At 60.2% G+C, this 15,937-nt stretch overlaps 1 protein-coding gene across 1 annotated transcript; it reads left to right on the forward strand.

The window, feature by feature from the left end:
* Positions 1-1,615: 1,615 nt before the first annotated feature.
* USF1 (upstream transcription factor 1) lies at positions 1,616-15,716 on the forward strand. Its single transcript, XM_085560664.1, has 11 exons — positions 1,616-1,676; positions 4,501-4,569; positions 5,010-5,059; positions 6,107-6,225; positions 7,527-7,628; positions 9,285-9,474; positions 10,434-10,521; positions 11,181-11,239; positions 12,157-12,251; positions 13,106-13,234; positions 14,723-15,716. The coding sequence occupies exons 1-11, from the start codon at positions 1,618-1,620 to the stop codon at positions 14,810-14,812; spliced, it is 1,050 nt and encodes a 349-aa protein (XP_085416790.1). The 5' UTR covers positions 1,616-1,617; the 3' UTR covers positions 14,813-15,716.
* The last annotated feature ends 221 nt before the right edge of the window (positions 15,717-15,937 follow it).

Raw genomic sequence — 15,937 nt, forward strand, 5'->3', positions numbered from 1 at the left:
TTAATTTTGTTTTTTGAATTTTTTAAAAATATTGTTTCATATTTTAGTGATTTATTTCGGGTTTTTATATTCCATAGTATAAGTTCATATTATTAAAATAATGTAATTATCACTCATAGTAGCACCATATAATAATATAAATTTTTATTATTCATTAAACAATACAAATATTTAATTATTTTTTATCATTTATGTACTGATTACATCCTACACTTTTTTATAAATTTTGGGGTTTTTTTCAGAGTTGGGTTGCCAAATCCAACACAAAACGACAAAATTTTTTTATAATTTTTAATTAAGATATTAATTACATGCAATATTATTATATGCAAATATATGCAAATATACAGTTCAAATATCATACAATACAACCACATAATAAATTCAAATGTGGACATGTATAGTTAGATAGCTACGTAGAAATAACACAAATATAATTTAAAATAATTACATTTAACAATGTAAACGCCATCTAGTTAACAACTGACCTTTAACGAGGCCAAAAATTGGATTTTTCTGGCACCTGGAGGGAAAATGGCAAAGATCAAACACCAAAAAATGGCCTTTTTGAAGGGAAATTTGGATATTTGGGGACATTTGGGGACATTTGGGACATTTTTGGGATATTTAAGATATTTGAGATATTTGGGATATTTGGGATTTTGGGACATTGGGAAAGGGGGACATGGGGACATTAGGGACATTTGGGATATTTGGGATATTTGGGATTTTGGGACATGGGGACACTGGGGACATTGGAGACATTGGGGATATTTGGGATATTTGAGATATTTGGGATTTTGAGACTTTGGGAAAGGGGGACATGGGGACATTGGGGACATTTGGGTTATTTGGGATATTGGGAAATGGGGACATTGGGGACATTGGGGATATTTGGGATATTTGAGATATTTGGGATTTTGGGACATTGGGAAAGGGGGACATGGGAACATTTGGGGACATGGGGACATGAGGTCATTTAGAGACTCTAGGACAGGGACATGTGGGGACATTTGGGGACACCGGGGCCTGAGGTCATCTGGGGACACCGAGGCCACGGGGACACGGGGACAGGGAGCCATGGGGACACGGGGACGCGTGGCCGTGGGCACACGGGGACACGGGGCACCGGCCCACGGGGACACGGCGACACCGGCGGCCCACGAGCCCCGCCACAAACCCCGGCCTTTGTTTACACCGCCGCCATCTTCGCCTCAACATGGCGGCGCCCGCAGCGGCCTCACCACGGCGGCGCCCCGCCCTCTCCGGGCTCATCCCCCCCAACCTCTCCGGTACCGGCGGGTCGGGCGGGGGTGTCCCACCCACGGGAGTGCCCGGCTTTGTCGCCACGTCCCCGCCGCTCCCCTCACCGAGCGCCGCCCTCCTCCAACATGGCGCCGCCCTCATCCAAGATGGCGGCGGGAAGCGGCGGAAGCGCCTTCGCCGTCTAAGATGGCGCCGCGCGCGCGGCCCCGCGCGCTAAGATGGCGCCCGGCCCTGAGGGCGGCCGTTGCCCGGCCCCAAGATGGCGGCGCGAAGCCGGGCCGGCGCTCCGGCGCGGAGGAGGGGGGAAACTTCCGCCCGCGCCCAAGATGGCGGCGCGGCGGCGCCGTGCGCATGTGCGGGGCCCATGGCGAGACAAGGGGCCGAAGGCGCGCAGGGCCCGAGGCCGAGAGGTACCGGGGGGGTTCCCCGGGGGGCTCCGCTGCGGCCAACCCCGCCGGGAACGGCGGCCCCGCCACCCCGGCACGGCCCCGGCAGCGGCGGGGGCGGCGGCCGCGCCCGCGGGGCCCGCGGGGAGGGGCGGCGGGGGTGGTGGGGGAGGGGAGGGGGCGGCGGGGGTGCGCCCCCCCTCAGGCGCCGCCGCCCCCCGGTGCTGTCCCCTCCCCCCGTGTCGCTGTCACCGCCGCTTTGTCGCCGTTTGGTGTCCCCGCCCCGCCGTGGCGGTGGCGCCCCCCCCGTTATGGACCCCCCCCCCAATTTTGTCACCCCTTTAGTGTCGCCTCCCCCCCTCTGTCCCCCCTCCCCCCGTGTGTGTGTCCCCGTAATGTCGCTGTCACCCCTCACTTTGTCACCTCCCCCCCTTCCGTGTGCCACCCCTCCCCCCGTGTCACCCCCCACCGCCCCATTGGTGTCACCCCCCCTTGGTGTCACCCCCACCGTGGTGTCACCCCCCCCTTGGTGTCACCCCCCCCTTGGTGTCACCCCCCCTATTGGTGTCCCCCCCCCTTGGTGTCACCCCCACCGTGGTGTCACCCCCCCCTTGGTGTCACCCCCCCCTTGGTGTCACCCCCCCTATTGGTGTCCCCCCCCCTTGGTGTCACCCCCACCGTGGTGTCACCCCTCCTTTGGTGTCACCCCCACCTTGGGGTGTCACCCCCACCGTGGTGTCACCCCCCCCTTGGTGTCACCCCCCCCTTGGTGTCACCCCCCCTATTGGTGTCCCCCCCCCTTGGTGTCACCCCCACCGTGCTGTCACCCCTCCTTTGGTGTCACCCCCACCTTGGGGTGTCACCCCCACCGTGGTGTCACCTCCCCCAAGTGTCACCCCCCCCCCCTTGGTGTCACCCCCCCTTGGTGTCACCCCCCCCCTTGGTGTCACCCCCACCTTGGTGTCACCCCCTTTGTGTGTCCCCACTCTGTCATCCCCCAGCTCTGTCACTGTCACCCCCCTCTGGTTTTGTGTCCCCCTCCCCTGGCTGTGTCACTGTCACTGTCACCCCCCATAGTGTCACCCCCCTCTTCTTGTCCCCCTGGCTGTGTCACTGTCACCCCCTCATCAATGTCCCCCATCTGTCACCCCCCCGCGAGTGACCCCCAACTTGTCACCCCCCCCCCCAGTGCTCCCCCATTTCCCCCATCCTGGGGGAGGTGACAAGGGACAGGTGACACTGGGGACACTGAGGGTTGTGGCCACCTTGGGGTGACCCCAAAGTGTCACCCTGGGGGAGCTGGTGGCTTTGGGGACAGGGGACACCTGGAGGTGTGGCGGTGGTCACAGGCGGTGGCCAGTGGTCAGCTGTGGTGGCCAGCAGTGGTGGCAGGTGACAGTGGCCACTGTCCCATGGTGGTGGCCACTGTCCAATCACGGTGGTCACTGTCCAATCACGGTGGCCACTGTCCCATGGTGGTGGCCACCGTCCCACTGGTGTCAGGTCACAGTGGCCACTGTCCCATGGTGGTGGCCACTGTCCCATCATGGTTGCAGGTGACAGTGGCCACTGTCCCATCCTGGTGGCCACTGTCCCATCAGTGCCAGTGTCCCATGGTGGTGACCAGCGAGTGGTCACAGTGGCCACTGTCCTGCTGTGGTGGCCCATGTCCCATGGTGGTGGCCAGTGTCTGGTCAGGATGGCTGGTGTCCCCTCCCAGTGTCCCCATCCCGGTGTCCCCATCCTGGTGTCCCCATCCCAGTCCTGTCTCCATGTCCCAGTTCCTGTCCCCATCCCTCACCTCCTGTGACCCCATGTCCCTGTCCTGTCCCTGACCCTGTGTGTCCCTGTCCCTGTGTCCCTGTCCCCGTCCCCATGTCCTCTGTCCCTGTCCTGTCTCTGTCCCCATGTCCCTGTCCCCACCTGTGTGACCCCGTCCTGTCCCCGCCCTTGTCCCTGTCCTGTCCCTGACCCCGGTGTCCCCATGTCCTGGTGTCCCCATGTCCCTGTCCTGTCCCTGACCCTGCTGTCCCTGCTGTCCCCATGTCTGTCCTGTCCCATGTCCCTGACCCTGTGTTCTCATGTCCCTGTGTCCCCTTGTCCCTGTCTCCCTGTGATGTCCCCTTGTCCCCTTGTCCCCATGTCCCTGACCCTGCTGTCCCCGTGTCCCCATGCTGTCCCTGTGTCCCCATGTCTCTCTGTCCCTGTGTCCCCATGTTCTCATGTCCCTGTCCCCATGATGTCCCTGTGTCCCCATGGTGTCCCCATGCTGTCCCCATGATGTCCGCATGTCCCCATGCTGTCCCCATGTCCCCACGCTGTCCCCATGTTCTCATGTCCCTGTCCCCACGCTGTCCTCACGCTGTCCCCATGCTGTCCCCATGATGTCCCCATGATGTCCGCGTGTCCCCATGCTGTCCCCATGTCCCCATGATGTCCCCATGTTCTCATGTCCCTGTCCCCACGATGTCCCCACACTGTCCCCACGCTGTCCCCACGCTGTCCCCATGTTCTCATGTCCCTGTCCCCATGATGTCCCCACGCTGTCCCCATGTTCTCATGTCCCTGTCCCCATGATGTCCCCGTGATGTCCCCATGTTCTCATGTCCCTGTCCCCATGCTGTCCCCACGCTGTCCCCATGTTCTCATGTCCCTGTCCCCACGCTGTCCCCATGTTCTCATGTCCCTGTCCCCATGATGTCCCCGTGATGTCCCCATGTTCTCATGTCCCTGTCCCCACGCTGTCCCCATGTTCTCATGTCCCTGTCCCCACGCTGTCCCCACGCTGTCCCCACGCTGTCCCCATGTTCTCATGTCCCTGTCCCCACGCTGTCCCCGTGTCCCCCAGGGCTCTGAAGGCCGCGTGGCTGCTCCGCTCCCGCCCCGCTGATGCCCGAGGGAGCCGAGCCATGAAGGGGTGAGTGACACCCCAAAACTCACCTGGGGCCCCCAAACTCACCTGGGACCCCCAAAATTCACCTGGGAACCCAAAAACTCACCTGGCACCCCAAAAAGTCACCTGGGACCCCCAAAACTCACCTGAGACCCCAAAAATCTTACCTGGGACCCCCAAAATCTCACCTGGGACACCAAAACTCACCTGAGACCCCAAAAATCTTACCTGGGACCCCAAAAATCTCACCTGGGACCCCCAAAACTCACCTGGGATGCCCAAAACTGCCCCAAGATCCCCCCCAGATCTGCTCTGGGACCCCAGAATGGCCCCAAAACCCCCAAAACCCCCCCACAGGTGGGACACATGGGGGGGCGGGGGCATTTGGGGGAGCCCCAAATTTGGGGTTCGGGGGTTTTGGGGGGCTCAGGGACCCCCCCTCAGTGTTTTGTTTCCCCCCCCAGGCAGCAAAAAGCAGCCGAGACCGAGGAGGGGACGGTGCAGATCCAGGAAGGTGAGGGGGGACCCCAAAATTGGGTTTTTTTTGGGGGGGATTTGGGGTTTTTTGGGGGGGATTTGGGGTTTTTTGGGGGGGATTTGGGGACATTTTGGGGTGGGGGGGGATTGGGGTGCCCCCCTCCCCAATTTGGGGTGCCCCCCATCCCGTGTCCCTTCCAAGTTTGGGGTTCCCCTTCCCCAATTTGGGGTTCCCATAATTTGGGTTCTCCCCTAATTTTTGGTGCTCCCTAATTTGGGGTTCCCCAATTTTGGGTGCCCCGTAATTCCCCCCCTAATTTGGGTGCTCCCCTAATTTGGGGTTCCCCTAATTTGTGGTGCCCGTAATTGGGTTTCTCCTAATTTGGGGCACCCCTAATTTGGGGTTCTCCTAATTTGGGGTTCCTTGCTTGGGGTTCTCCTAATTTGGGATTTCTGTCATTTGGGTGCTCCCCCTAATTTGGGGTTCTCCTAATTTGGGGCAGCCCTAATTTGGGGTTTTCCTAATTTGGGATTTCCATAATTTGGGGTTCTCCTAATTGGGGGCCCCCCTAATTTGGGGTTCTCCTAATTTGGGATTTCAATAATTTGGGGTTCTCCTAATTTGGGGAATCTCTAATTCGGGGTTCTCCTAATTTGGGATTTCCATAATTTGGATGGTCCCCCTAATTTGGGGTTCTCCTAATTTGGGGTTCTCCTGATTTGGGGTTCTCCTAATTTGGGGTTCTCCTAATTTGGGGTTCTCCTGATTTGGGGTTCTCCTAATTTGGGATTTCCATAATTTGGGCCCCCCCTAATTGGGGGTTCTCCTAACTTGGGGTTCTCCTAATTTGGGGCACCCCTAATTTGGTGTTCTCCTAATTTGGGCTTTCCATCATTTGGGGTTCTCCTAATTTGGGGCCCTCTAATTTGGGGTTCTCCTAATTTGGGATTTCCATCATTTGGGGTTCTCCTAATTGGGGGCCCCCCTAATTTGGGGTTCTCCCAATTTGGGATTTCCATCATTTGGGGTTCTCCTAATTGGGGGCCCCCCTAATTGGGGGTTCTCCTAATTGGGGCGCCCCAGGCTCGGTGGCCACGGGCGAGGACCCCACCAGCGTGGCCATCGCCAGCATCCAGTCGGCCGCCACCTTCCCCGACCCCGGCGTCAAGTATGTGTTCAGGACCGAGGGCGGCGGCACGCAGGTACGCGCCGGGCACGCCTGGCACACCTGGGGGCACCTGGGGTACAGCTGGGGGCACCTGGGATACAGCTGGGGGCACCTGGGGTACAGCTGGGCACACCTGGGATACAGCTGGGATACAGCTGGGCACAACTGGGATACAGCTGGGCACACCTGGGATACAGCTGGGATACAGCTGGGCACAACTGGGATACAGCTGGGCACAACTGGGGGCACCTGGGGTACAGCTGGGCACAACTGGGATACAGCTGGGATACAGCTGGGCACACCTGGGATACAGCTGGGCACACCTGGGGGCACCTGGGGTACAGCTGGGCACACCTGGGATACAGCTGGGATACAGCTGGGCACACCTGGGGGCACCCGGGGTACAGCTGGGCACACCTGGGATACAGCTGGGGGCACCTGGGATACACCTGGGATACAGCTGGGCACACCTGGGATACAGCTGGGCACACCTGGGGGCACCTGGGGTACAGCTGGGCACACCTGGGATACAGCTGGGCACACCTGGGGGCACCTGGGGTACAGCTGGGCACACCTGGGATACAGCTGGGATACAGCTGGGCACACCTGGGGGCACCCGGGGTACAGCTGGGCACACCTGGGATACAGCTGGGGGCACCTGGGATACACCTGGGATACAGCTGGGCACACCTGGCACACCTGGGGGCACACAGGGTACAGCTGGGCACACCTGAGGGCACCTGGGATACACCCGAGGGTACCTGGGCTACAGCTGAGGGCACCTGGAGTACACCTGGGTACACCTGGAGTACACCTGGGTACACCTGGGATACAGCTGGGCACACCTGGGGGCACCTGGGATACACCTGGGATGCAGCTGGGATACAGCTGGGATACAGCTGGGCACACCTGGGGGCACCTGGGATACACCTGGGATACACCTGGGATACAGCTGGGATACAGCTGGGCACACCTGGGGGCACCTGGGATATAACTGGGGGCACCTGGGCACATGTGGAGGCACTTGGGATACAGCTGGGCACACCTGGGATACACCTGGGCACATCTGGGGGCACCTGGGATTCACCTGGGGACACCTGGGGAACACCGTGGGGTGGGTCTGGGGGGGGTCTGTGTGCCACACCTGTGTGAGGTGCCACACCTGTGTGCGGTGCCACCTGTGCCAGGTGATCCCGGTGGTGCCAATGGGGGTTTGGGGGGTCTGTGTGTCACACCTGTCCCTGTCCCACCTGTGCCAGGTGATGTACCGGGTGATCCGGGTGGTGACATTGGGATTTTGGGGTCTGTGTGTCACACCTGTCCCACCTGTGCCAGGTGATGTACCGGGTGATCCAGGTGGCTGACGGGCAGCTGGACGCGCAGACCGAGGGCACCAGCGCCATCAGCGGCTACCCGGCCACGCAGTCCATGACACAGGTGTGTCACCTGGCCACGCCCACTGTCACACCCCATGTCACCTGGCCACGCCCACTGCCACGCCCCGTGTCACCTGTGCCACGCCCACTGCCACGCCCCGTGTCACCTGTGCCACGCCCACTGCCATGCCCCATGTCACCTGTGCCATGCCCACTGCCATGCCCCATGTCACCTGTGCCACGCCCACTGCCACACCCCCGTGTCACCTGTGCCAAGCCCACTGCCACACCCCATGTCACCTGGCCACGCCCACTGCCATGCCCCCGTGTCACCTGGCCACGCCCACTGCCACACTCCTGTGTCACCTGGCCATGCCCACTGCCATGCCCCCGTGTCACCTGGCCACGCCCACTGCCACACCCCCGTGTCACCTGTGCCATGCCCACTGCCACACTCCTGTGTCACCTGGCCATGCCCACTGCCATGCCCCCGTGTCACCTGTGCCACGCCCACTGCCACACTCCCGTATCACCTGGCCACGCCCACTGCCACGCCCCATGTCACCTGTGCCACGCCCACTGCCACACACCCATGTCACCTGTGCCCCAGGTGTGTCACAGGGCCACACCCCCCTTGGGCCCCACCCTGGTGGTCGCCCAGGTGTGTCGTGGTGACACCTGTGTCCCACCTGTGTCCCACCTGTGTCCTACATGTCCCACCTGTTCCTCACCTATCTCACACCTGTGTCCCACCTGTCCCACACTGGTGCCACACCTGTGCCATGCCTATCTCCCTGTCCCCGTGTCCCCCACCTGTCCTGTGTCCCCCACCTGTCCCTCACTTGTCCCACCTGTCCCATGTCCCTCCCGTGTCTCTCCGTGTCCCTCCTGTGTCCCTCCCGTGTCCCTCCCGTGTCCCATATCCCTCACCTGTCCCACACCTGTCCCACTGGTCTTTCCCCTGTCCCTGTGTCCCTCACCTGTCCCACCTGTCCCTCACATGTCCCTCACCTGTTCCATGTCCCTCCCGTGTCCCTCCTTGTCCCATGTTCCTCACGTCTCCCTCGCCTGTTCCATGTCCCTCCCATGTCCCTCCCATGTCCCTCATCTGTCCCATGTCCCTCCCGTGTCCCTCCCGTGTCCCCGCCGTGTCCCCGCCGTGTCCCTGACCCGTGCCCCGCCGTCTCCCTCACCCGTGCCGTGTCCCTGCCGTGTCCCTGACCCCGTCCTGTGTCCCCGCCGTGTCCCTCACCCGTGCCGTGTCCCCGCCGTGTCCCTGACCCGTGCCCCGCTGTGTCCCTGACCCGTGTCCCCGCCGTGTCCCTGCCGTGTCCCCGCCATGTCCCCGCCGTGTCCCTGACCCCGTCCCATGTCCCCGCCGTGTCCCTCACCCATTCCATGTCCCCGCCGTGTCCCTGCCATGTCCCTCATCTGTCCCGTGTCCCCGCCATGTCCCTGACCCCGTCCCGTGTCCCTGCCGTGTCCCTGCCGTGTCCCTGCCGTGTCCCTGCCGTGTCCCTGACCCGTGCCGTGTCCCCGCCGTGTCCCTGCCGTGTCCCCGCTGTGTCCCTGACCCGTGCCCCGCCGTGTCCCTCACCCGTGCCGTGTCCCCGCCGTGTCCCTGCCGTGTCCCTGACCCGTGTCCCCGCCGTGTCCCTGACCCCGTCCCGTGTCCCTGCCGTGTCCCTGACCCGTGCCCCGCCGTGTCCGTGCGCAGGCGGTGATCCAGGGCGCGTTCACGAGTGACGAGGCGGTGGAGACGGAGGCGGCGCCCACCGAGGCGCACTACACCTACTTCCCCGCCGCGGGCGTGGCCGACGGCGCCGCCGCCACCGCCGCCACCGCCGCCACCGCCGTGGTCACCACGCAGAGCTCCGAGGCGCTGCTCGGCCAGCCCACGCCCACCGGTGAGCGCCCGCGGGGCTGGGGGCGCCCGCGGGGCTGGGGGCACCTGGGTGGGCTGGGGGCGCCTGGGTGGGTTTGGTACTCACCTGGGTGGGTTTGGGGCACCTGGGTGGGTTTGGGATTCACCTGGATGGGTTTGGGACTCACCTGGGTGGGTTTGGGATCATCTGGGTGGGTTTGGGACTCACCTGGGTGGGTTTGGGACTCACCTGGGTGGGTTTGGGACTCACCTGGGTGGGCTTGGGATCATCTGGGTGGGTTTGGGACTCACCTGGGTGGGTTTGGGACTCACCTGGGTGGGCTTGGGATCATCTGGGTGGGTTTGGGACTCACCTGGGTGGGCTTGGGATCATCTGGGTGGGTTTGGGACTCACCTGGGTGGGTTTGGGGCACCTGGGTGGGCTTGGGATCATCTGGGTGGGTTTGGGATCATCTGGGTGGGCTTGGAGGCACCTGGGTGGGTTTGGGACTCACCTGGGTGGGTTTGGGATCATCTGGGTGGGTTTGGGACTCACCTGGGTGGGTTTGGGATCATCTGGGTGGGCTTGGGGCACCTGGGTGGGTTTGGGATTCACCTGGATGGGTTTGGGATCATCTGGGTGGGCTTGGGGGCACCTGGGTGGGTTTGGGACTCACCTGGGTGGGTTTGGGGACACCTGGGTGGGCTTGGGACTCACCTGGATGGGTTTGGGATTCACCTGGATGGGTTTGGGATCATCTGGGTGGGTTTGGTACTCACCTGGGTGGGCTTGGGACTCACCTGGATGGGTTTGGGATCATCTGGGTGGGTTTGGGATCATCTGGGTGGGCTTGGGGACACCTGGGTGGGCTTAGAACTCACACGGGTGGGTTTGAGGGCATCTGGGTTGGGGCTCACCTGGGTGGATGCATTTGGGGTCTCACCTGTGGATTTTGGTCTCACCTGTGGATTTGGGGTCTCACCTGTGGATTTTGGCTCCAGGGCAGTTTTTCGTGATGATGTCACCTCAGGAGGTGCTCCCGGGGGGGGCCCAGCGCTCCATCGCCCCCCGCGCACACCCCTACTCCCCGTGAGTACCTGGGCACACCTGGACACACCCAGCTACATCTGTGCCACACCTGGGTACACCTGGGGCACACCCAGGCACACTTGGGGCACACCCGGGGCACACCTGGGGCACACCCGGACACACCTGGAGAGACCCAGACACACCTGGGCGACACCTGGGACACACCCAGACACACCTGGGGCACACCCGGGGCACACCCGGACACACCTGGGGCACACCTGGGTACATCTGGGGCACACCTGGGCACACCTGGGGCACACCCAGACACACCTGGAGAGACCCAGACACACCTGGGCACACCTGGGGCACACCCAGACACACTTGGGGCACACCCAGACACACCTGGGGCACACCCAGACACACCTGGAGAGACCCAGACACACCTGGGCACACCTGGGGCACACCCAGACACACCTGGGGCACACCTGGGACACACCTGGGGCACACCCAGACACACCTGGAGAGACCCAGACACACCTGGGGCACACCCAGACACACCTGGGGCACACCCAGACACACCTGGAGAGACCCAGACACACCTGGGCACACCTGGGGCACACCCAGACACACCTGGGGCACACCTGGGACACACCTGGGGCACACCCAGACACACCTGGGCACACCTGGGCACACCTGTGCCCACCTGTGCCCCTCCCCAGGAAGTCGGAGGCTCCCCGAGCCACGCGGGACGAGAAGCGCCGGGCACAGCACAACGAAGGTACCGGGGGGGCACCCCCATTCCAGGGGGCACCCCGATCCCAGGGGGCACCCCGATCCCAGGGGGCACCCTGATCCCAGAGGGGCACCCCTGATCCCAGAGGGGCACCCCGATCCCAGAGGGGCACCCCGATCCCAGAGGGGCACCCCGATTCCCACTGGCCCCATTCCCTGTTCCCAATCCTTCATTGCCACTGGGAATCCCCATTCCCAATCTCAATCCCGTTCCCATTCCCAATTCCCAATTCCATCCCCATTCCCATTCCCTGTTCCCATTCTCCGTTCCCAATTCCAATCCCATTCCCCATTCCCCATTCCCGTTCCCATTCCCATTCCCATTCCCGTTCCCATTCCAATTCCCGTTCCCATTCCCCATCCTCATTCCCATTCCCAATCCCATTCCCGTTCCCAATCCCGTTCCCATTCCCCATTCCCGTTCCCATTCCCATTCCCCATTCCTGATCCCTATCCCATTCCCAATCCCATTTCCATTCCCATTCCCATTCCCATTCCCATTCCCGTTCCCGTTCCCAATTCCAATTCCCATTCCCATTCCCCATCCTCATTCCCATTCCCATTCCCATTCCCATTCCCATTCCCATTCCCATTCCTGCTCCCATTCCCGTTCCCATTCCCATTCCTGTTCCTGTTCCCATTCCCGTCCCCGTTCCCATTCCCGTCCCCGTTCCCGTTCCCGTTCCCGTCCCCGATCCCATCCCCGATCCCGTTCCCGATCCCATCCCCGATCCCATTCCCGTCCCCGTTCCCGTTCCCGATCCCGTTCCCGTCCCCGATCCCGTTCCCGATCCCGTTCCCGATCCCGATCCCGATCCCGTTCCCGTTCCCGATCCCATTCCCGTCCCCGTTCCCGTTCCCGTTCCCGATCCCGTTCCCGATCCCGTTCCCGCTCCCGAGCAGTGGAGCGCCGGCGCCGGGACAAGATCAACAACTGGATCGTGCAGCTGTCCAAGATCATCCCCGACTGCTCCATGGAGAACACCAAGTCCGGCCAGGTCTGGGTGTGGGGTTTGGGCTTTGGGATTTGGGGTTTGGGTTTGGGGTTTGGATTTGGGATTTGGGGTTTGGGGTTTGGGGTTTGGGGTTTGGGGTTTGGGATTTGGGGTTTGGGGTTTGGGGTTTGGGGTTTGGGGTTTGGGATTTGGGATTTGGGGTTTGGGGTTTGTATTTGGGGTTTGGGATTTGGGTTTGGGGTTTGGGGTTTGTATTTGGGGTTTGGGGTTTGGGGTTTGTATTTGGGGTTTGGGGTTTGGGATTTGGGGTTTGGGATTTGGGTTTGGGGTTTGGGGTTTGTATTTGGGGTTTGGGGTTTGGGGTTTGTATTTGGGTTTGGGGTTGGGGTTGGGGTTTGGGTTTGGGATTTGGGGTTTGGGATTTGGGGTTTGGGGTTTGGGGTTTGTATTTGGGGTTTGGGGTTTGGGGTTTGTATTTGGGGTTTGGGGTTTGGGTTTGGATTTGGGGTTTGGGGTTTGGGATTTGGGGTTTGGGATTTGGGTTTGGGGTTTGGGGTTTGTATTTGGGGTTTGGGGTTTGGGGTTTGTATTTGGGTTTGGGGTTGGGGTTTGGGTTTGGGATTTGGGGTTTGGGGTTTGGGGTTTGTATTTGGGGTTTGTATTTGGGGTTTGTATTTGGGGTTTGGGGTTTGGGGTTTGGGGTTTGTATTTGGGTTTGGGGTTTGGGTTTGGGGTTTGGGTTTGGGATTTGGGGTTTGAGGTTTGGATTTGGGGTTCGGGGTTTGGGGTCTGGTTTGGGTTTGGGGTCTGGTTTGGATTTTGGTTTGGGTTTGGGTTTGGGGTCTGGTTTGGGTTTGGGGTCTGGTTTGGGTTGGTGGTGACCCGTGTCCCCACAGAGCAAGGGCGGGATCCTGTCCAAGGCCTGCGACTACATCCAGGAGCTGCGGCAGAGCAACCTGAGGCTGAGCGAGGAGCTGCAGGGCCTGGACCAGCTGCAGATGGACAACGAGGTCCTGCGGCAGCAGGTGGGGCTGGGAACGGGACTGGGGTCATTGGGGTCATGGCAATGGGATTGGGGTCCATGGGGTGGGATTGGGGTCATGGGAATGGGATTGGGGTCCATGGGGTGGGATTGGGGTCATGGGAATGGGATTGGGGTCATGGGAATGGGATTGGGGTCCATGGGAATGGGATTGGGGTCATTGGGGTCATGGCAATGGGATTGGGGTCCATGGGGTGGGATTGGGGTCATGGGAATGGGATTGGGGTCATGGGAATGGGATTGGGGTCATGGGAATGGGATTGGGGTCATTGGGGTCATGGGAATGGGATTGGGGTCATGGGAATGGGATTGGGGTCCATGGGGTGGGATTGGGGTCATGGGAATGGGATTGGGGTCATGGGAATGGGATTGGGGTCATTGGGGTCATGGGAATGGGATTGGGGTCATGGGAAGGGGATTGGGGTCATTGGGGTGGGATTGGGGTCATTGGGGTCATGGGAATGGGATTGGGAATGGGATTGGGGTCGTTGGGATGGGATTGGGGTCATTGAGCTCAATGGGATCAATGGGATCAATGGGATGGGATTTGGGCCAGTGGGGTGGGATTGGGGTCAATGGGATGGAATCGGGATGGGTTTGGGATCAGTGGGGTTGGATTGGGATCAATGGGATCAGTGGGGTGGGATTTGGGTCATTGGGATCATTGGGATCATTGGGATTGGGATCATTGGGATCATTGGGATCATTGGGATCATTGGGATTGGGGTCATTGGGATGGGATTGTGATCAATGGGATCAATGGGATCAATGGTATTTGGGTCATTGGGATCAATGGGATCAATGGGGTGAGATTGGGGTCATTGGGATGGGATTGGGATCATTGGGGTAAATGGGATTGGGGTCATTGGGATCAATGGGATCATTGGGATCATTGGGATTGGGGTCATTGGGATGGAATTGTGATCAATAGGATCAATGGGATCAATGGGATCAATGGTATTTGGGTCATTGGGATCAATGGGATCAATGGGATTGGGGTCATTGGGATGGGATTGGGATCATTGGGGTAAATGGGATTGGGTCACTGGGATCAATGGGATGGGATTGGGATGGGATTGGGATCAATGGCATCAATGGGATTGGGGTCATTGGGATCAATGGGATCAATGGGGTGGGATTGGGAATGGAATTGGGGTCATGGGAATGGGATTGGGGTCATTGGGATCAAAGGGATGGGTTTGGGGTCATTGGAGGATATTTTGGGGTCACTGGGGGATATTTTGGGGTTTCTGGAGGATCTTTTGGGGTGTCTGACCCCCCAAAATCCAGATGAAGGAGCTGAAGAACAAGAAGGAGCTGGTTTGGGTTACTGGTGGTTACTGGGAGCACTGGGAGGATATTTTGGGGTACAGAGGGGTTTTTTGGGGTGCAGGGGGATATTTTGGGGTTCAGGGGGATGTTTTGGGGTCACCGGGGGATATTTTGGGGTGTCTGACCCCCGAAAACCCAGGTGGAGGAGCTGAAGAACAAGAACCTGCTGCTGCGGGCGCAGCTGCGCCAGCACGGGCTGGAGATCGTCATCAAGAACGACAGCCACTGACCCCAAAAACCCCAAACGCACCCCAAAACCCGCCCCCCGCCCCCCAAAAACCCCAAAACCCGCCCCCCGCACCCCAAAAACCCCAAACGCACCCCAAAACCCGCCCCCCGCGCCCCAAAAACCCCAAAACCCGCCCCCCGCCCCCCCAAAACCCCCAAACCCGCCCCCCGTGCCCCAAAAACCCCAAAATCCATCCCCTGCACCCCAAAAACCCCAAGCGCACCCCAAAACCCAACCCCGCCCCCCAAAAACCTCAAAACCCCCCCAAAATCCCCCAAAACCCCAAAACCCGTCCCCCGCCCCCCAAAATTCGCCCCCCACACCCCAAAAACCCCAAAACCCCCCCCGGGACCCCAAAATCCACACCCCAAAACCCCCCCGGGACCCCAAAAACCCCCCCGGGACCCCCCAAAAAACCCCAAATCCACCCCCCGGCAGCCCCTCCCCCCCCATCATGTGACCCCTCCCCCAAAATTCCCGAAATTCCCCCAAATCCCCCCAAAATTCGCCCCCGCACCCCCAAAATTCACCCCCCACGCTCTCGGCCCGGTGGGCGCCTCCCCCTCCCCCCCCCCCGCAATTTTGGGACCCTCCCCCCCCCCCAAAAAAATTTGGGGCCCTTCCCCCCCCAAAATTTGGGATTTGGGGTCTCCCCTCCCCCCCCGCAGCCCCCCCAGAGGGGTTTGGGGGGGGGAGGGGATTTTTGGGGGGTTGGGACCCTCACGCCCCCTCCCCCACCCTCCCCCCCCCCCCCCCCGCGGGGTTTTGGGATTTTTTTTTTTTTAAATTTTGGGAATTGCGGAAAAAAAAAAAAAAGCCAAAAAAAAAAAAACCAAACCTAAAAAAGAGAAAAAAAAATTTCAGGGGAAAAAAAAAAAAAGAAAAAAAAAAAAAGAAATAAAAACCAGGGATTTGGGTTTTTTTAGGTCCTCCAGGTTCTTCCCGGAGCCCAAAGGGACCCCAAACCCCCCAGAGGGACCCCAAAATCCCCAGAGGGACCCCAAAATCCCCAGAGGGACCCCAAAATTCCCAAAAAAACCCAAAAGGGACCCCAAAATCCCCAAAGGGACCCCAAAATTCCCAAAAAAAACCAAAAGGGACCCCAAAATCCCCAAAGGGACCCCA

The sequence above is a fragment of the Lonchura striata genome, chromosome 25, assembly GCF_050655825.1.
Source record: "Lonchura striata isolate lonStrDom1 chromosome 25, ASM5065582v1, whole genome shotgun sequence".
Taxonomy (NCBI): domain Eukaryota; kingdom Metazoa; phylum Chordata; class Aves; order Passeriformes; family Estrildidae; genus Lonchura; species Lonchura striata.